The sequence below is a fragment of the Enhydra lutris genome, unplaced genomic scaffold (genome assembly GCF_002288905.1).
Source record: "Enhydra lutris kenyoni isolate GAN:26980312 unplaced genomic scaffold, ASM228890v2 scaffoldscaffold45, whole genome shotgun sequence".
NCBI classification, from domain to species: Eukaryota; Metazoa; Chordata; class Mammalia; order Carnivora; family Mustelidae; genus Enhydra; species Enhydra lutris.
In genome coordinates, this window is record NW_019154129.1 from 13,030,567 (window position 1) to 13,050,886 (window position 20,320).

General features: G+C 49.0%; 1 protein-coding gene across 3 annotated transcripts in view; it reads right to left on the reverse strand.

Annotated features, from left to right (window-relative positions):
* LOC111156148 (clusterin associated protein 1) overlaps nt 1–20,320 on the reverse strand; it is a 35,747-nt gene continuing 15,427 nt past the window's right edge. The window contains exons 7-13 of one of the 3 annotated variants that reach the window (XM_022516835.1): nt 19,333–19,466; nt 14,473–14,614; nt 12,151–12,223; nt 6,874–6,981; nt 4,132–4,187; nt 3,822–3,878; nt 1–829 (exon numbers count right to left, since the gene is read on the reverse strand). In XM_022516835.1, the coding sequence (XP_022372543.1) occupies nt 686–829; nt 3,822–3,878; nt 4,132–4,187; nt 6,874–6,981; nt 12,151–12,223; nt 14,473–14,614; nt 19,333–19,466 (714 nt within the window). In that variant the 3' untranslated portion in view covers nt 1–685. Of the gene's footprint in view, nt 830–3,821; nt 3,879–4,131; nt 4,188–6,873; nt 6,982–11,207; nt 11,286–12,150; nt 12,224–14,472; nt 14,615–19,332; nt 19,467–20,320 lie in introns of all 3 variants that reach the window. The other 2 variants (XM_022516834.1, XM_022516836.1) reach the window with 2 other exon arrangements.

Consider the following 20,320-nt stretch of genomic DNA (forward strand, 5'->3'; position numbering starts at 1 on the left):
TGTGTACCAACACTTCTTTATTTGCTTTCCTGAGGAGGAATGCCAACCTTCTGAGAGAAAATGGAGCATTTACATTCTGCAGCGTATCTCTGTTACCTGATCTTTAAGGACAGTGGGTTTTCATCTAACTTAGCTAACGTTCATTCGGAACATTTTAGCAAAATACATTTAAAGCTGGGTATTGTGAATGTACAGAAGCAAGAAAATAGGATGACAAAACAAAAGCTAGAGTTAAAAGCCGATGTACAGTAAGTGTTCCAAACTGTACCGGTGAGGAGGACTTGGACACTTCCTCACAATTCCTGAACAGTCCTGGAGCCCAGCCCCATGTCCGTTCCCCCGCCTGTGACAGGAAAACACATCACAACGATAGCCGAGACCTGATGCCGCCATCCCTTCTCCTGGGGTGTCTGTCCCGAACAGGTGCATCTCTAAGAACACTTGCATTTCCCACGTTTCAGGAGACAAGTAAGACTAAACCCACATCCCATCTGGGACTTGCTTCAGTTCTCGCTGAAGCTCTGCGGGGTAACACAGGGGAGGCTACAGAGCAAATAGGTGGTGTTCATTAACAACGAGTCCAGCTGGTTTAGTGAACAAAATAGGTTTCCTTTCTAACCTTCCAACTTCCCTTTTACCTATAGATCTGAGGGATTTAATCAGTGTGGTCCTTTGGGCAAAGGGGTCAGAAGTCATTGTCGCTCTCATCCAGGGGCTCAGGCTTCCGGACCCTTCGAGCGGGCTTAGCTGGCGAGAGAGCAACACTCTCTTCTTCCAAATCGTCATCTTCATCCCCCTCCATGTCAATCTCACTGTCCTCGGAGTCCTCCTACAGGAAGACAGCAAAGACAACTGAGGGCCCATCTCACTCCCTGCAGCATGTCAGCCGAGACCCTCACCCTCGTTCACCAGCAGCTCAGTAACCAGCAACACCCGCAAGTGAAGGCAGAGCTGGGCGGAGCAGCAGTCGGGCTGCGGAGGCGTGAGGGGGACCCCGGTCTCACACCGCTGGCAGAAATACACACACGACTGCATCAGCTGACCAGCGACCTCCAGATGGCAGCGTGTAGCCGCAGGGGCTGGCTTCCCCACCGAGGTCTCAGCACCACCACTGGATCTGCACCGCAACTCCCCAGACCCTGCTCTGCCCCTGGGGAACCGGACACCCACCAGAGCACAGCAAGGAGGGTGGGGCTTGCAGATTAGGAGGGCTGGGTTTTTTGGTTTGCTTGGTTTTTGCCGTTTACCAGATTAGGGATGGAAAGCCACACAGGGAATGGGTATTAGCAAAATAAGCGGAACGCTCTCTCCATCACCTCGATCTAAGTTGACCAACTCGGCCAGGTTTTAAAACTGCAGGTCCTGTTTCCCAGGTAAACCAAGATGGCCAGCCCCTCGAGCTAGATCATTCCCACCAGCATACATAACATGTGGCAATTTCCTTCTTCTTAAAAACACAAAGCAAAACAAAAACCCCAAAGTGTATCCCACCTTCCTCCCCAGCTGCTCTGCCCTGTTCCTTTACCCCCACAACAATGAAACTCCTCGAAGGAATTCTGAACCCACGACCCTACTGGTTTCCCCTCTCACGACCTCCTCGGCACACCCAGCAGGACTGCACCTTGCCAATCCACTGAAACACTCAGCGGACTCACATCCAGTGGTGAGTCTCAGGTGTCTCCTGACCTCCAGGCCGCATCGGACGCAGGACCGCCCCTTCCCTGAAAGTGGGTCTGCTGCAGGCGCCCTTCCGTCTGGCCGCCGGCCCCACCTCACTCAGGCATCGTCCCAGTCTCGCACACCCCCACACCCTCCATCTCCATGACTCTGCGACTCGGCTCAGCTCAGAGCCTTGGGCCCCCTCTTCTCTTTCTACTCTCTCCCCCACACAATCACACGTACCCTTGTGGCTGGAAGACCACCTGATTATGATGGCTCTCAAATTCAACCAGCCCAGACCTGACCTTGCACACCACACTTGAACTCCAACTGGTTACTCAACCCCAGCACATGGATGGCCAGCAGGCAACGCGCATACAAAATGTCCGAACTCCTGTGCTGCTCTCCAAGCCCCTGCTCAGGCCTGCCCCAGCTCGGGGAAATGCAGACTCTATGCGTACTGTTAGCCCATCATGACCCATTTCTGTCTCTCTTTCTCACACCCCACGCCCAATAACAACACTTCAATGTTCTGACCTTGGAAAACATCCAGAGTCCGACCACTTCTTTACACCTCTGCTGCCACTACCTTAGGCTGAGCCGCCGGCACCTCCGGACTACTATAGACGCCTCCCGACGGTGTCTCTTAAATGTTAGCTCTTGGCACCGCAGGGCTCATGATTTCCGGCCCCTTCCCACTGCGCTCAGAGAAACTCTGGGTCCTCGTCATGTCCTGCAAAGCTCTGCCTGGCCCTTGCTGCCTCTCGCAGCTCCCGCCCCCAGCCCACTCCACCCCAGCCACGCTACCATCTCTGGTCCCTGGGCCTCAGATGCCCCTCCCTGCACCACATCCTTCCTTCCATTCAGGCCTCTGCCCAAATGTCACCTTACCAGAGAGATATTCCCAGACTTCCCAAAAGACAGCAATCTCCTTCAACCCTGTCACTCTGCTCCTGAACTGCTTTGTTTTTCTCCTTGCTACTGTGACCTGACATGCCGGTTGATTCCTGCTGGAATTTAAGCTCCCTGAGGACAGGGACGTGCAGCCCATCACCTCTAACACTTGCACGTAACAGCCACTCGGTACGTATCTGTCAAGTGGAAGAGTGAGCCCGTGAAGGACAAGGCCGCGTGCCTGCGGAGCGTGTGGAGGCAGCGTCCCGGAAACAAACAAGCGACACAAGGCACAGGGGAGACGTCAGCCGTAGCTCGGACTTTTGCTCTGCGAAAGCTACACGTGTGACCAGGCAGATCGGAAGACAAGATGCCAGACGGAGCTGTCCGGGCATCCCCAGCACCCAGGCCAGACTTATTTCTACCTCGAATGGCTAAGATGGATGGGCGGAAGCTACATAACCACCCGTCCCTGACTGTTAGAAAATGCCCGACGTGGTTTCTCTGCTTCTCTAAGACTACCTTCTGTGACTTCTAGGCTCGATCTTCTTTGTGCATCTTGGCCAGCAAACCTGAGTGACCTCTCTCTCCCTCTGTGGATTTTAGTCACAAAATATACTGTTGGTACTAAATAAAGGAATCTTTTGTACAAGGAGGTCAGGCTCATGCTCTGTAGTGTAGCCACTACAGCCATGCTCCAGACACATGTGGGAACGACCTGATAAGGAGGTCTGTGGTCTGTCAGCCTAATCACCCTTTGCCTCACAGGCTTACCAGAGGCTGCCACAAAGAAGGCAGGCCCAGGGTGATGGATGGGGCAGCCCTGGCAGCAGGGCCCCATTCTAGTGAGTCTTCCCGTCAGTATTACCTCAAGTACACGCAAGGCGCCAGCAGCCTGAGGTCGCAGCCTCCTGCCCAGCCTGATGTCCTTGTCTCAAGAGAGCCTCCTTTTCCTGTTTCCTCCCCAGAATGGAATTGAAGAGAGGGTTGGTCTTGACCCCGGGCCCTCAGCAGGTTCCCTTCTTTTCCAGGTTACACTTCAAGGACCTAATAGCCTTTCTCATCTCTTGGCTCAGCACTCAACGCCCCTCTCCTGCAAGGAACCTCCAGGCAACTGCACTATTCTCTGCAGGAGAATGCATTCTCTCGCCCAGGAGACAGAGACATCACTTCTGGTGAAGGCTCTCTGCTGGCCCTGAGTCGGCTAACACACACACACACACACACACACACACACACACACACACACAATGAAAAAGAAAACCAACCTGCTTCTTGGAGCTGGAAGTCTTGCATTTACCTAAGAGAGCTGGTGCTGCTTCCATCTTTGGAAAGCGAGAATGGAAAGAATAGTGAGAAGGAAAAAAAGGTGGGGGGAGGGCAAGCACATTCATTTGAAAAGAAAAGAGCCATCCACAAGCAGAGAAGAGTGGGGCTCCTCGAACTCCAGCGCACAGCCAGCAGCAGGCCAGGCTGGGAGGCAGCCCCTCACGCCCAGCCTGTTGGCTCAGCCAGTCTACGAAACCAGCCCGGGAGCGAGAAGAACAGAGCTGCTAAAGGGAGCTGGTCGGGACTCACGTCATCATCGGAGTCTCCGCCCTGCATTGTGCCCACGATGCGTTTGCCAGGTCTTCCTAAGGAGAACCAAAGTGTGAAGAAATTATGAAAACCTTGTTAAAAAAGGGGGAGGGGCAAGAAATGGCATTCAAGATTTGTTTCCCTTAGAAAATTGGGAAAAACAAGAATCAACTAAAAAATTTACTTAAGTCTCATCTAAATGATCAAAACTGTAATGGATTTTCCGCATTTCCACTTTGAGAAAAAGGAAAAAGGCAATAAAATACAATCACAACTCAAACCAGAACACTAAATATGCATCCTGGACATGTTTTCAGAAAAACCACTAACCCCCACTCTGAGTATCTATATGGTAGAAGAGCTGTGCCATCTGCTGAAAAAAGAAAGGCCGCCTCGCTGCACGGACCAGTGTTACTCGTATCTGAACCTATGTCTGATCTCCGAAGAGGGAAACTTCTAAGGATCGCTATTAATTCATCTTTCAAAACACCCACATTGCCTCAGTGATTCTCCCCTCTCCTCTGGAAGTCACGGTCACCTGGCTGTGACTTATGCAAACACCCAGGAGCTGTCCTTCACTGGCGGGAGGCAGACAGCCACTCTCACACTCCACCCCTGAGAAAGGAGCACCAGGGACCCAGGTCCACGCTGCAGGGTGAAGGCAGGGAGGGCAGCTCAGAGAGGAGCTCGCTTGGGACAGGCCCGGGGTGACCACCCTTGATCAGATAAAATGCAAACCTTGTGTTGTCTAAAGCCCTTATTTACAGTTCTGAGATTTTCCTTCTGGTGGCTGGGCGGTCAGCAGAATTCAGGAGCACCAGTGCCTCTATCAGGGTTTCCTGAGACGATCACATCCCTTTTCAGAGCCTCAGCTCCCACCTGCTGAGTGGGAGTCATGACCCCTAGCCTCTATTTGCATGATGAAGCTGTTAAAACTAAGAGGAAAGGGGCGCCCGGGTGGCTCAGTTGTTGAGCATCTCTTGATTTCAGCTCAGGTCGTGAACTCAGGGTCATGGGATCAAGCCCTGGGTTGGGCTCCACATTCGGTATGGAGTCTGCTTGAGATCCTCTCTCCCGTTCCCTCTGCCCACCCCCCATCACACCCCTGCTCACTCTCTCTCTAAAATAAATTTTAAAACCTTTAAAAGAAAAAAAAAGACTGGGATGCCTCGGTGGCTCAGTGGGTTAAGCATCTGCCTTCAGCTTGGGTCATGATCCCAGGGTCCTGGGATCAAGTCCTGCATCAGGCTCCTTGCTCAGTGGGGAGCCTGCTTCTCCCTCCACCAGCTGCACCCCCTGCTTATGTGCGCTCTCTCTCTGACAAATAAATAAGTAAAAATCGAAAAAAGAGCAGTTAGCAGCAAAACTTAATATAAAATGAAGATAATTTACCTCAGAAATGTACCACGTATATAAAAATGCAAACTGCTCCAAAAATTAACAGCTGGTAGATAGATGTTTTAAAGACAAATATAAAGCAACTTAGTGGTATCTACCAAAACAAAGATTTATATAACCTTTGACCTAAGAATCCTACGTTTAATGGTACAAACATTGCAGATAAGCAGAAAGATGTATATACAAAGGAAAGAGGAAAAATAAATTTTTTTTTTAAAGATTTTATTTATTTGTCAGAGAGAGAGAGAGAGAGAGAGCGAGCACAGGCAGACAGAGAGGTAGAGGGAGAAGCAGGCTCCCCGCGGAGCAAGGAGCCGGATGCGGGACTCGATCCCGGACCCTGGGATCACGACCGGAGCCGAAGGCAGCCGCTTAACCAACTGAGCCACCCAGGCGTCCCGGAAAAATAAAATTTTTTTTAAGGATCTTTTAATATGTGAATGCCCAAGTAAATTATGGGTACGGTCATGCTACGGAACACTCTGCAGCTGTCAAAAGAATGAAGCAGATTTCTAGTTTGCTGACATGGAAGGAGTTCTAATATATTTAATAATTTTTAAAAAATCAAGTTGAGAACAATACACAAAGTCTGGTACCATTTAGGTTAAAAGATGTCTCAGCCGATCTTTGTGTCTGTATTTCACTGTATACGTGTGGAAAGGCAATTTGGAAAGACCCATCCCCCAGCCACTGACCAGGACCCCTCTAGGGTGGAAAGTGGGACATGAAGAAGACCCCTGGGGAACACCCACATCTGCTCCACAGATTTTTTTTGACTTGAGTGCTTAGCAGTGAAAAAGTAGAAACTAGAAGATTTTTAAAAGGCAGAGATGGGGGGCGCCTGGGTGGCTCAGTGGGTTAAAGCCTCTGCCTTCGGCTCAGGTCATGATCCCAGGGGCCTGGGATCGAGCCCCACATCGGGCTCTCTGCTCAGTGGGGAGCCTGCTTCCTCCTCTCTCTCTCTCTCTCTCTCTCTCTCTCTCTCTCTGCCTACTTGTGATCTCTGTCTGTTAAATAAATAAATAAAATCTTAAAAAAAAAAAAAGGCAGAGATGGTTGTGTGAATCCCTTCTCTATGCACGGGTTCTCTGATCACAGGGGACGCCACTGCACTGAGAGCAGTTTGGACCCAAAACGGGTAGAATACAGCTCTGTGCCAGAGGCTGGGGATTGCCGTGGCCTCTGTGAGAAACCCGGGCCACAAAGAACAACCAGCTTTTCTTGGCACCACAGGTAAGAGTATTAGCAGCAAAGGTGAGCAGCTGAAGGGCTTAGTCCGGCTACACGAGAGGCAGCGTTCTGCGCCAGGGCGCCGGGAGGAGGGCGAGGAGAGCAGTGCGGTACCTTGCATGAGCACCTCCATGGCCGTCCGTGGCTTAGACAGTCGCCGCTCCTCCAGTTCACTGTCAGATTCGTCATCTTCCTGGATGTCAATGTCCGAGTCATCATTACCTAGGAGAACACAAGAACACAGAACGAAAGGGGGGCTCCATCATTGCTGCTAGAACAGCTTCTAGCCACAAGGCTCTGTGCAAAACCGTCTGCACTTCTCAGGCTTCTTTTAGCGCATTAGATTTATGAGACTCTCGGGATTTGCCTGTAGATACTTAGAAGTTAACGCAGACAATGATATACTGGTTTATTTGTTTTATTTTGTTTTTAAATAACCTTCCAAAGCAAGGCATCAGAATACATCAACTAGAAACACTATGCCGGCGGCTGAAACTAAAAATTGAACAGCCAGCTGTCAAGGTAGCTGGAAGTTCTTGGTTAGTTGGGGGGGATCATTCTCTGTTCAGTGTTACCCCAACTTGAGCTCTTTGTGGAGAACGAAGATGAAGAAGTGGAACCCACTGCAAAGGTGAGTGACTGCGCCAAACAAGCCCGCAGGCAAGACAGAGACCAGGCCAGCAACGTCCAAGCACGCGGCTGGCCCACGAAAGATGGCGACCTAGTGCACGGTGACGGGAGCTGGTACTCAGGACACTGCTTCCAGGAGAGAATTCCATCACGGGCATATATAAAGAGAGATCGTTCTCAGTGCAACAGCCTTATACACTGATTTCTTAAATACTCTCTGGGACTCTGGTGGGACGCTTCCGACAGCGAACCTAGAGAAGGAGTGTTTCCACAGTGGAGAGAAAAAGTTTTCACCGTCCAGCCTGATTCCCTGTGACCAGGGAGACACACTGGTTTTGGAGGACAGAACTGAAGGAGTTTGCAGTTGCTGTTCTGATCACTGAGTTAGAAATCAGTGTGGAAGGACAGTAATTGTGTATCTATGAAAAGGCTTTGCTTAGCCCCTGTGATGGGGGTAGGGAAACGGCAGCTGCATCCAGCTGGGCACTGAGGGAAAGGGCTCCACTTCCCTCCCCGCAGAGGACGAGCCGTGCTCTCCGCACGGAAAGGCAAACCTGGGAGCCTGGGCAAGCATGAGGATGAGCACCCAGCACGGGCCTCAGCACAACCTAGCTGATCACTACCACCTCATAGAAGCCTACTCAAAGAACATGCTGAAATATTAACACAAATTTATGACTAAAATGAAATTCCTGGGGCACCTGGGTGCCTCAGTGGGTTAAACCTCTGCCTTCGGCTCGGGTCATGATCTTGGGGTCCTGGGATTGAGCCCTGCATCCAACTTTCTGCTCAGCAGAAAGCCTGCTTCCTCCCCTCTCTCTGCCTCCTCTCTGCCTTCTCGTGTTCTCTTTCTCTGTCGAATAAATAAATAAAATCTTTTTTAAAAAAATGAAGCATTGGGCGCCTGGGTGGCTCAGTGCGTTGAGCCGCTGCCTTCGGCTCAGGTCATGATCCCAGGGTCCTGGGATCGAGTCCCACATCCGGCTCTCTGCTCAGCAGGGAGCCTGCTTCCCTTCCTCTCTCTCTGCCTGCCTCTCTGCCTACTTGTGATCTCTGTCTGTCAAATAAATAAATAAAATTAAAAAAAATAAAAAATAAAAAATAAAAAATAAAAAATAAAAAAATGAAGCATGGAAAGGTGCCAGGGTGGCTCAGTGGTTAAGTGTCTGTCCTCGGCTTGGGTCACAGTCTCCAGGTCCTGGGATCAAACTCTCCGTCTCTTCTCCCTCTCCTTCTGCCTGCCACTTCCCCTGCTTATGTGCTCTCACTCACTCTCTCTCATATAAAGTCTTTAAAAAATATATAATTAAGTATGGCAGACAAGAACGCCCATAAAATTCAGAGTCAAGAATAGTCTTTCCAACAGATGGTATTGAACGACTGGACAGCCCCATACCCAACAATGAGGTTGGATCCCTACCTCACACCACATGCAAAAATTAACTAAAAATGGATCAGAAATCTAAATTAAGAGTTGTAATTGTAAAAGTCCTGGAAAAAAACCTAGGGGTAAATCCTGGTGGCCTTAAATTAGGCAATGGTTTCTTAGATGTGACGCTAAAAACACAAGTGACAAAAGGACAACTGATGGCGTGGACTTCATTAAAACTTTGGGCAGCAGAAGCCATCACCGGGAAAGTGCAAAGACAGCCCAGAGAATGAGAGAAAATATCTGCAAATCACAAATCACATAAGGATCTAGTATCCAGAATCTATATAAGAACTCTAGCAATTCACTAATAAAAAATAACCCAATTTAAAAATGTCCAAAGGACCTGAATAGACAGAAGTCTCCAAAGAAGATTTATATGAATAGCCAATGAGCAAAGAAAAGATGCTCCATTTCATTAGCTATCAGAGGAATTCACGTCAAAACCACAATGAAGATACACTTCATACCCACTTCAATTACGGGCAGTTCCTTTGTGTCTCCTTTGAGATCAGTACAGTCCAAATGTAATGCCTGCTGGCAGATGTAATTTCAAATCATTTAGTAACAACGTTAAAGTAAAAAGAAAACAGGTAAATTAATTTTAACTTAACCCAGTATATCCAAAATATCATTTCAATATACAATGTAAAATATTAATTAATGAGTAATTGTACTTTTCTATCATATTAAGTTTTCAAAACCTGGTGTATATTTTCCACAAACAGCAAAGCTCAGTTTAGACCAGCCACACCTGAAGTGCTCAAGAGTCATACATGGTTGGGGCGCCTGCGTGGCTCAGTGGGTTAAGCCTCTGCCTTCAGCTCAGGTCATGATCCTAGGGTTTGGGGATCGAGCCCCACATCGGGCTCTCTGCTCGGCGGGGAGCCTGCTTCCCTTCCTCTCTCTGCCTGCCTCTCTACCTACTTGTGATCTCTCTCTCTCTCTGTCAAATAAATAAAATCTTTTAAAAAAACCAAAAAGAGTCACGCGTGGCTTGCGGTGAGGTACTGGGCAGCACAGTTCCAGCCTCCGAGCTTCCCGAGCGCCTCATGCCTCACCGCGTCCCGAGCGCCGGCACAATGCCTGCATGCAGGAGGCAGGCAGTAAAGTAAGTGTTAAATGCAGGAATATCTGCTCTCCACTAGAACATAAAAACTAAACCACAGCAAGGTTACTGAAGTGCTTTCTATAAATTTCTCAGTCATTTTATGAATTTACCACCCGTAGCAAGGTTTAAAAGGATGGTGGGAAGATGAAGGCTGCCTTACTTCTAGCACAGAGCAACCGAACAAAATACTTAACCTTGCTCCTAGGGCATTCTCCTATCCCTAAGCACTCAGATTTTCTCTCTCTTCTTCAAGTCCCTTCCTCCAAACCCACAAAGCCAGTTTGGTGACTTCAACTCCTGCTCAACAGAGAAGACAGGAGCGTCAGATGGGAGCCCTTCAGCACACGATCCGCCTTCCAGCTCGTCTGTCCTGCCTGAGTTCAAGTCCTGCATTCACACATTCAGCAGAGCTCATTGCCTCACTGGGCTCTGCTTCCCACGCTCTTACAGACTCCCAGGACTCTCACCTGGTGCCTCCTTTCTCCCCACATCCACAGACTGAGGCTTTGCTTCAACAGCATCTCCTACTGAGGCCTACAGAGATGCCTACGCAGACCCCTACTTAAAATACAATTCCATCCCACCCTCTCCACCCCCTTCTCTGCTCTACTGTACTCCCCAGGGCATTTTTTACCTTCTGCACACAGCTTGCTCTATGCTCGTCTCCTCACTGGCAAGTACACTGCTTAAAGCAGAGATCCCTGTCTTTTGTCCATTAATGAATCCTTCACGCCCAGAAGAGAGACTCAACAATGCTTCCGGCACTTGATCAGGTGCCTGCAGAGTGGTCTAAACACGATGATCTCTTCCAGCTCCTGGATTTTGCTCACTCTCACCCATAATTCATGTCTGTGTTCTAGTAGGTCTTTCTTTTCAGAGAAGTTGTTCAGAAAGTCTTCCTTTTTATATCCGCCTCCCCAATCCCAATTCTCTGGGCAATGTTCCCACATATACAGCAAAACAAAGACAGGCAGAACAACATAAGAACTTCCGGCTGAGCAGAACTGAGAACAGTCCTTCAAATTTTCCTAACTTCTTCGCCCATCCCAAGCTAATTAAGTGCTATCCTTCATTCAGTTGCTTTAAGCTGGAAATTATTTTTCCCAAAAAAGCTAAATCAGAGATGCTCCTATGAGTGCTTGTCCTTCAAGAGATCCCAAACCTACGGATCACAAAATTAAGTCTGAGTTCAGAAGAATAAAGCAAGATCAGTGAGAAAGGCCTCACGTGCTGGCCTGGGAACAGAAGAAGGTGCAGCCAACCCATCAGGGCTCTTACCTGTGCTGGGCCTCTCGGGAGGGGATAAACTCCACGCAGGCTTATCACTTAGGGCTGCTTCAGGCTCTCCTGGCTGACCTGGAACCATAAAGGTGAGGGGCTGCTTTGGCTAGAGAGGCCCTTGGAATTCCCTACACTTGCCCCTACAGGATTTTCCAGCAGTCCCTATTCTCCCTCCAGAGTTTCCTGAGATTTAGGAGAGAGAGGCATGTAACAAGTACGAAAGGAGAGAGATACAGAGAGAGAGAGCTTACGTACAAGCCTGAAGCCCGAGGTATGGCATCCTCAAGCACAGGAGAATAAAATATTTCATCTTAAAAAAGAGAGCAGCAAGGAAGAGAAGGAGGCAGTCTGAGACACGCAGCATGAAGACCACGTGCTGCCACTGGTCCTGAGGCTGACCTGACATCTCGGTCAAGTTCATGGATGAAGCACGCTAGCCAGTCGTGGAGAACAGTCTTCCCCAGCATCAAGCTCCTATATATAGGTAACCCCATTTCCCTACAGACGACAGCCTCGCTGATCATCTTGGGTCACTGGGTGCCTAGGACAGGTATGTAGGTAGGGGACTCACTCTAGGCAACTGAGCCATTTGCATGCACGGCATCACGACACTTGCTTTCCATCAGTCTGCCCGAAAACAAGGCACCCTACAGACCTCTGAGACCCGGTTCTCTTTCCTAGTTACGTATTATCTGCAATTCAAACCAACAGTAGCCTTCAAACAGGAAAACGGTATTTTAGGTGACAAGAAAACCAAAGTGCTTTAAATGTTATGTAACTTGAACCAGCCCCTTAAGCTCTGGAGTGAATTAAAATGGTACCTGATAAAAAACTTGTGAGAAAACTGCCTTTTAAAAAGAAATAAAATACACACAGAGGTTTTCTGAGGCCCCTCTGCGCTCGCCCGGGGAGACCGCGCTGACCGGGAGCCTGGCCTTACTTCCGCTGCGGAGCAGACGCTTCTCCTCCTCCTTCAGCTTGTTCTGCATCAGGCGCAGAGTGTTCTCGGCTTCCTATGGAACAGCAAACACAAAACTCAGAAGACAGGACCCTTTTTGGGGCCGTTTTATTATTCTTTAGCATCTGGGTACATAGAGCTAAGTCCGGGCTACAGAACCTGCGGAGATCTAAACGATGCGAAGAGAACACCACCACCTGAGCACCGGCTCAGGCCGGGCCACTCGCCCCGCTCTCCGCCAGCAGCAGCCCAGAGAACCGGAGGCAGCCAGAGGGGGTGACTGGCCCTCCCAGCCCTGCGGAGAATGCAGTGACATGGCAAGAGGCCATCACGTGTGACCATGGGTGCCGCCGTGGGATGTGGACACAGGAACAGACGCATAAACTATGGGATAGTATGGGCCTCCTGCTCCTAAAGACTAAAGTTCTGCACGACTCCAGCCCCAAAAGAAGCAAAATGGTGAGACTGATTAGGATGAAAAGAGAAAGAAAGAAACACTCGTCTAACTCCTAGGGGGACAAAAGCTAATGCTTCAGCTGGGCTGCCCAATGTGGCCCTGATCACCGTCAAAAGAGAGAACGGGAGAGGAGACTGGCTTTTAAAACTCTGTTGTTCTAAAACATTAAAAAGAGAGCACTGTTTTGTGCACGAGCTAGCGCGAGGGGCCGGCGCTGTAAGCACGGAGCGGAGCTGCGAGCACAGCAGAAGCGCCGAGCGGCTGCCGAAGGATGGAGGCACGCGCGGCCCAAGGCGCGCTCCCCGCTCCCGGCACGCTCTCTGCCCGCTCAGCGGCCCCACACGACAGCGCGGAAGGATCACTTTACCGTCACTGGCCCAGACACCCAACTTTTAAAATGTCCTGAACTCCAGACTTTTGCCACTGCTCTCCAAATGTGCCCGTCCCAGACCCGTGGCTCCCAGCCTGCCCTTACCCTAGAGCAACGGTGGCAGCGGGCTCCTCGTCGAGGGAAAGGTGCCCGCAGGAGGGCGGAACCTACCTCCAGCCAGGCCTCCTGTGCCCCAGGGCAGCTTCGCGTGTTCCAAACACCCAGGTTTGTAGGAAGGTGAGCGTAACCTTTATACCCAAAGCTGTCAAGGACAGCGTGAGGAAGGGAGACTGTAGACCGATTTCATCATGAACACAGATTCCAAGTGACCACTCCTGGGGTAAGTAGAAATAACCCCAAGGCATAAGGACAATTAAAAAACTGATAGTAACGGGACGCCTGGGTGGCTCCGTTGTTTGGACCGCTGCCTTCGGCTCAAGTCATGATCCCAAGGTCCTGGGATCGAGTCCCGTCTCGGGCTTCTTGCTCAACAGGGAGCCTGCTTCTCTCTCTGCCTCTGCCTGCTGCTCTGCCTGCTTGTGCTCTCCCTCTCTCTCTCTCTGAAAAAAAGACAAAAAAAAAATATAATAATAATTGCCATCCAGGTAATTCAAAACCTGATAGTAACTTGGTCCAATTTCCTTTGCTCTGAATTCCGTATTTATCAGCTCATGGGACCTGAAATGCTCTTTCCTAAATGGCCTTGAACACTGGGATGAGAGGAGCCTGTAAAATCTCTGGTTCTGGGTCATACACATTTCCCACAATAATCAATAAACCGCATTTCCTCTTTATTTTCCTCTTCATCTCTGATACACAGGTTTGGATGATTCAATTAACCAGGAGAAATCTTTCAGTGAACTGACCAAGCAAGTTTTTAGATCTTTACCCAAGACCAGTCACCTAGTCTGTGGAACTCAGTACAAATTAAAATGCATTTTAAAAATTATGAAGAATTTCGGGGCATCTGGATGGCTCAGTTGGTTAAGCATCTGCGTTCGGCTCAGGTCATGGTCCCAACAGGGTCCCAGGATTGAGTCCCGGCATCGGGCTCCCAGCTAGATGGGGAGTCTGCTTCTCCCTATTACCTTCTCCCCCTCGTGTTCTCTCTATCTCTCTCTCAAATAAATAAATAAAATCTTAAAAAAGAAACTGTGAGGAATTTCAAGTCAGTGACAGCACAGCACTGAAGCAAGCACAGGCTCTTCTAAGCTGAGTCTGTGCAATGACACAGGTCACACGTCGGTCCTATGTGCGGTCTAACTGACCAAACCCATCAGAGAGCCAACAACCCTCGAGTCCAGGCTACACTAAAAGCAACACAAAAGAATTACATGAGCAATCCTCAAACTTGATCGCGGTGAAAAAACACTCACAGATTTATTTTTTCCACAATGCTATTTGCAAACGGACGCGTCAGCAAGTACATACTAACCCAGCCGAATGGTCTAGGCGGACCTACGGGCCAAGCACTTGCCTCAAACCTCTCTTGCTCCATCCTGTGATGGTCTTCAAGCTGCTGTTCCAGATAAGCCAGATTTCGAAATTTCTCTAGATAAATGTCGTACTGCTTTTGCAACTCCTCCTCGATCTTCTCATATTCATCCATAAACGCTGGCCTGGAACAACCAAATGAAATAAAAAGTGAAAGACTGGGGCGCCTGGGTGGCTCAGTGGGTTAAAGCCTCTGCCTTCAGCTCAGGTCATGATCCCGGAGTCCTGGGATCAAGCCCCACATCGGGCTATCTGCTCAGCAGGGAGCCTGCTTCCCTTCCTCTCTCTCTGCCTGCCTCTCTGCCTACTTGTGATCTCTCTGTCAAATAAAAAAAAAAAAAGTGAAAGATTAATGAACATACAGAACTTTGAAACTATACTGTGAGTTCTGGGTCCCACCATGGTTTGCTGTGGAAAGCCTGTAGCTGGAGATGGTTCTTCCACTTGTAGCTGCTTCAAGTTAATTTTCCAGGGCACCTGGGTGGCTCAGACAGGGCACCTGTCCTTTGGCCCAGGTCATGATCTCAGGGTCCTGGGATCGAGCTCTGTATCAGGCTCCCTACTCAGGGGGAAGCTTGCTTCCTCTTCTCTCTCTCTGCCTGCCTCTGCCTACTTGTGATCTCTCTCTGTCAAATAAATAAATAAAATCTTTTTTTCTTTAAAGATTTTATTTATTTATTTGACAGACAGAGATCACAAGTAGGCAGAGAGGCAGGCAGAGAGAGAGGAAGGGAAGCAGGCTCCCTGCTGAGCAGAGAGCCCGATGCGGGACTCTATCCCAGGACCCTGGGATCATGACCTGAGCCGAAGGCAGCGGCTTAACCCACTGAGCCACCCAGGCGCCCATAAATAAATAAAATCTTAATAAATAAAGTTAATTTTCCTTTTCTCTGCCCCCCCCAAAATGAACATACTTATTATTATTTTTTTTTTTAAATCAAAAGCTCAGGGCCCCTGGGTGGCTCAGTGGGTTAAAACCTCTGCCTTTGGCTCAGGTCATGATCCCAGGGTCCTGGGATCGAGCCCCGCATAAGGCTCTCTGCTCAGCAGGGAGCCTGCTTCCCCCTCTTTCTCTGCTTGCTGCTCTGCCTACTTGTGATGTCTCTCTCTCTGTGTCAAATAAATAAAATCTTTAAAAATAAATAAATAAATAAATCAGAAGCTCTTAGGGGCACCTGGGTGGCTCAGTTGTCTGCCTTTGGATAGGGTCATGATCCCAGGGTCCTGGGATCGAGTCCCATGTTGGGCTCCCTGCTCAGTGGGAAGCCTGCTTCTCCCTCTCCCTCTCTCTGCTGGTCCCCCTGCTTGTGCATGCTCTCTCTCTCAAATAAAAACAAAACAAAAACAAAAAAAAACCCACCCCAAAACAATCAAAAGCTCTTTGTAAAAATTTGAAATAATCCTGAAAGTATGAAGTCTAAAGTAAAAATTACTCATAATCCGGGTCGCCTGGGTGGCTCAGTTGGTTAAGCAACTGCCTTTGGCTCAGGTCATAATCCCATGGGATCGAGTCCCATGTCAGGCTCCCTATGACCCTCTGCCCTCTCATGTTCTCTCTCTCTCAAATAAATAAATAAAATCTTTAAAAAAAATTACTCATAATCCTATCACCATATATAAGCACTTAATAATTGATAAGCATTCTTCCAGACTTTCCTATGCATGGATACATACATGGCACATACTTTTAAGCATCATTAAGTTTATTATCTTCAATGAAGCTTTGCAGTCTTTTCTCTTACTCAACATGCCTTGGATTTTAATAGACTTAAAAAGTTATCTTGTGGGGCGCCTGGGTGGCTCAGTGGGGTAAGCCTCTGCCTTCGGCTCGGGTCATGATCCCGGGGTCCTGGAATTGGGCCCCGTACCTTTAAAAAAAAAAAGTTACCTTGTATCACATACACCTCACAAAATCAAGAAGTACACACATTATCTTACTTAAGCGTAATACTCGCTGTCTGCATGCTCCAAAATGTATTCAGCTGCCAAAAAAGGGAAACGCAGGTTGCAACAAATTAAAGCTACATTTTTTTTTTTAAAGATTTTATTTATTGGGGCACCTGGGTGGCTCAGTGGGTTAGGCTTCTGCCTTCGGCTCAGGTCATGATCCCGGGGTCCTGGAATCGGGCACCGCATCGGGCTCTCTGCTTGGCAGGGAGCCTGCTTCCTCCTCTCTCTCTGCCTGCCTCTCTGCCTACTTCTGACCTCTCTCTGTCAAATAAATAAATCAAATCTTAAAAAAAAAAAGATTTTATTTATTTGACAGATACAGATCACAAGTAGGCAGAGAGGCAGGCGGGGTGGGGGGGGGAGCAGGCTCCCTGCTGAGCAGAAGAGCCCGACGTGGGACTCGATCCCAGGACCCTGGGATCATGACCTGAGCCAAAGGCAGAGGCTTTAACCCTCTGAGCCACCCAGGCGCCCTAAAGCTAAATTTTTAAAAAAGACTTTATAATTTTTTTTTCTTGAGAGAGAGAGATTGCACACAGGGAGGGGCAGAAGGAGAGGGAGGGAGAGGACCTTCAAGCAGACTCACGCTGAGTGGGGGCCCGACATGGGGCTGCACCACGACCTGAGCTGAAACCAAGAGTCCAATGCTTAACACTGCACCGCCAGGCGTCCCCAAAGCTAAGGTTTAACAATATAAAATCGAAAACCAAAACCATAACACAAAAACCTGTTTCAACTGGTTTGCTGAATCTATTCTTTTCTCTTATTTTTTATCTTAAAGGGAAAACTTTTTTTTAAGATTTTATTCATTTATTTGACAGATAGAAATTACATGTAGGCAGAGAGGCAGGCAGAGAGAGAGAAAGGAGGAAGCAGGCTCCCTGCTGAGCAGAGAGCCCGATGCGGGGCTCGATTCCAGGACTCTGGGATCATGACCCGAGCCAAAGGCAGAAGCTTTAAGCCACTAAGCCACCCAGGCGCCCTGGGAAAACTCTCTTCTTTTACCAATATAAACAGGGGCGCCTGGGTGGCTCAGTTGGTTAAGTGTCTGCTTTCCATTCGGGTCATGATCCCAGGGGCCTGGGATTGAGTCCTCCATCTGGCTCCGTGCTCAGCTGGGAGCTTGCTTCCCCCTTTCCCTCTGTGCTGCCCCCCCGTGGTTTCTGTGCTCTAATAAATAAATAAAATCTTTTAAAATATAAATAAGGGGCGCCTGGGTGGCTCAGTCAGTTAAGCAGCTGCCTTTGGCTCAGGTCATGATGCCAGGGTCCTGGGATCAAGTTCCGCACTGGGCTCCCTGCTCAGCAGACAGACTGCTTTTCCCTCTCCCTCTGCCTGCTGCTCTGCCTACTTGTGCTTTCTATCTCTCTGTCAAATAAATAAATAAAATCTTTTAAAAAAATTAATAAAAATACAAACAGATACACTAAAAAATAATAAATAATCTTTGGAACTAGAGCAAAATACAGAAACTTTTCTATTGAAAGGCCATGAGGCTTAACAAAAATGAATTTATGCCCGAGAGGCAGAATTTTTTAAAAAATATTTTATTTAGGGGCACCTGGGTGGCTCAGTGGGTTAAGCCGCTGCCTTCGGCTCAGGTCATGATCTCAGAGTCCTGGGATCGAGCCCCGCATCGGGCTCTCTGCTCAGCGGGGAGCCTGCTTCCTCCTCTCTCTCTGCCTGCTTGTGATCTCTCTGTCAAATAAATAAATAAAATATATATTTTTTTTTTTTAAAGATTTTATTTATTTATTTGACAGAGAGAACAAACACAGGGAGAGAGGAGGCAGGCAGAGAGAGAGGGGGAAGCAAAAAAAAAAAAACTCAGCGGGGAGCCTGCTTCCTCCTATCTCTCTGCCTGCTTGTGATCTCTCTGTCAAATAAATAAATAAAATCTTTAAAAAAAAAAAATATATATTTTATTTATTTATTTGACACAGAGAGAGAGATCAAAAGTAGGCACAGAGGCAGGCAGAGAGAGAGGGGGAAGCAGGCTCCCTTCCGAGCAGAGAGCCCCATGTGGGGCTTGATCCCAGAACCCTGAGATCACGACCTGGGCCAAAGGCAGAGGCTTAACCCACTGAGCCACCCAGGCGCCCCGAGACAGAATTTTTTAATGAGACACACGTATCAGGTGGCCCAGACTACAAAGGTGGAAGGGGCATGGGCTTGCCTGTGGCTCCGCTCCCTGGGTTACTCATGTCTGCAGGGGCTATCTTCCCACAGATGTCAGGATTAGTGGCAGGGTGTGGGCCAGTCACCAGTATCTCCAAAAAGCATGACATTCAGACAGATGCACAGCTACACAGATGGAAGGAAGAGAGAAAAATAAAGGCAGAATGAAAAAGCAGAGTAGTGATGCAGGAGAAAGACTGACAAGAGACGGAGCAAGAGAAGGAGGGTGCAAAATGAGCGAGAGAAAGGCTCTAAGAAAATGCGAGGAACCCACTTGAAAGGCTCCGAAGACCTGGACGGTACCATTCAGAGTCCCTGGAAAAAGGTCCTTTCAGAGGGGCAAAGTCAAAAGAAAGATGAACTGGTGAAGAATTACAAAGGTCTAAAATCTGCTCAAACTAAGAAATGGTAAGCGTGCTTCTGCTTAAACCTCGTTCATGGAGACGAGCTTTGGGTAACTGTCACCCTCTGGGTTCACTTACTCTGCCCTGCATTCCAAGAAACCATAGAACCCTGAATGGAGCCGTTTCCCAGGCATACTGAGAACAGTAAAGACAACGAGTCTGGCAGGGCGCATGTTAGGACCCATGTGGCCCCCACACCCTCAGTCCAGATGGCCCCACGCCCGAGGGGCTACCACCACTGACCACTTGTCCTCACGCTGCTAGAACGTGCAAGACAACTTTCCACCCACTCTTCAGGGATTTGGATCTACCTGACACTCTGCAGAGTCTGAAGCCGCTTCCGATTTCGTTCCAGTTCTAACTTCCTCTTCTCGATCTTGGCTTCTAGGTTAGCTTCGTCAGAGGCCACGTTGTTGAGCAGATCTTTAGTCTTCTGCACCTGCGCCTGCGTCGAATAGGAAATGAATGAGACGAAGGCCCAGGAAGCAATTCCCATGTGGCTCCCGGAAGAGAGGAATTCCATAGCTCCTCAGGCACAGCGACATCATGCTGCATAAAAGCAAAAGTAAACACACAGAGCACACTCCCCTCCCCCAAGCCATCACTCAGTTAGCCGTTTCCAGACAGGAGGTCACACAGGCCCAGAAAAAATGATCATCCTTTCCCCTGAGAAGAGGGTGTTTGTAGCCACGCAAACAAGGGAGGATGGAAGGAACAGTGTCCAGAGCAGAGGGAGCAGGCCCAGACGTCATGTGTGGTCATTGGCTCACACGGCTGCCGTACCACTCTGGCTTGTCCGTCTGCCTTTATTCTCACTGTTCCGCTCACTCCCCTAGTTACAAACATCTGGATCCCAGGATATATGCACCAGGGGACAAAAAGAAACATCAGGTGGTCCCAGCCGTTGTCCACTGTCTGCTGGGACTGAGAGAGAAAGTTTCCCCTCCCTCCGGCTGGCAAGTACACCTCAACTACAGACTAAAACAGGGAAACCACTCTGTGAAGTCAGCGAGAAAGCGGTTCCCTCAGTGGACCGAGCCTTTGGGAGGGAGCCTGGGCAGCTGGGGCAGAGAAACAAAGTGAAGGGGAAGAGAGATCACGGACAAAACCCACAGGCCTCTCTGCTCTATCACAAGACCAAGTTCATCTGACAAGCGGAGGTCAGAATGAATGCACGGTCTTCACACCTGTGTTGCCTGGGAAGCTGGCCGGGCAGGCCTACGGCTCAGTTGCAATCTGTCGCATTAGGAACCACATCTGGAACCAGCCAGCTGAGTGTGCCACTGCCTTCTGGGTTCT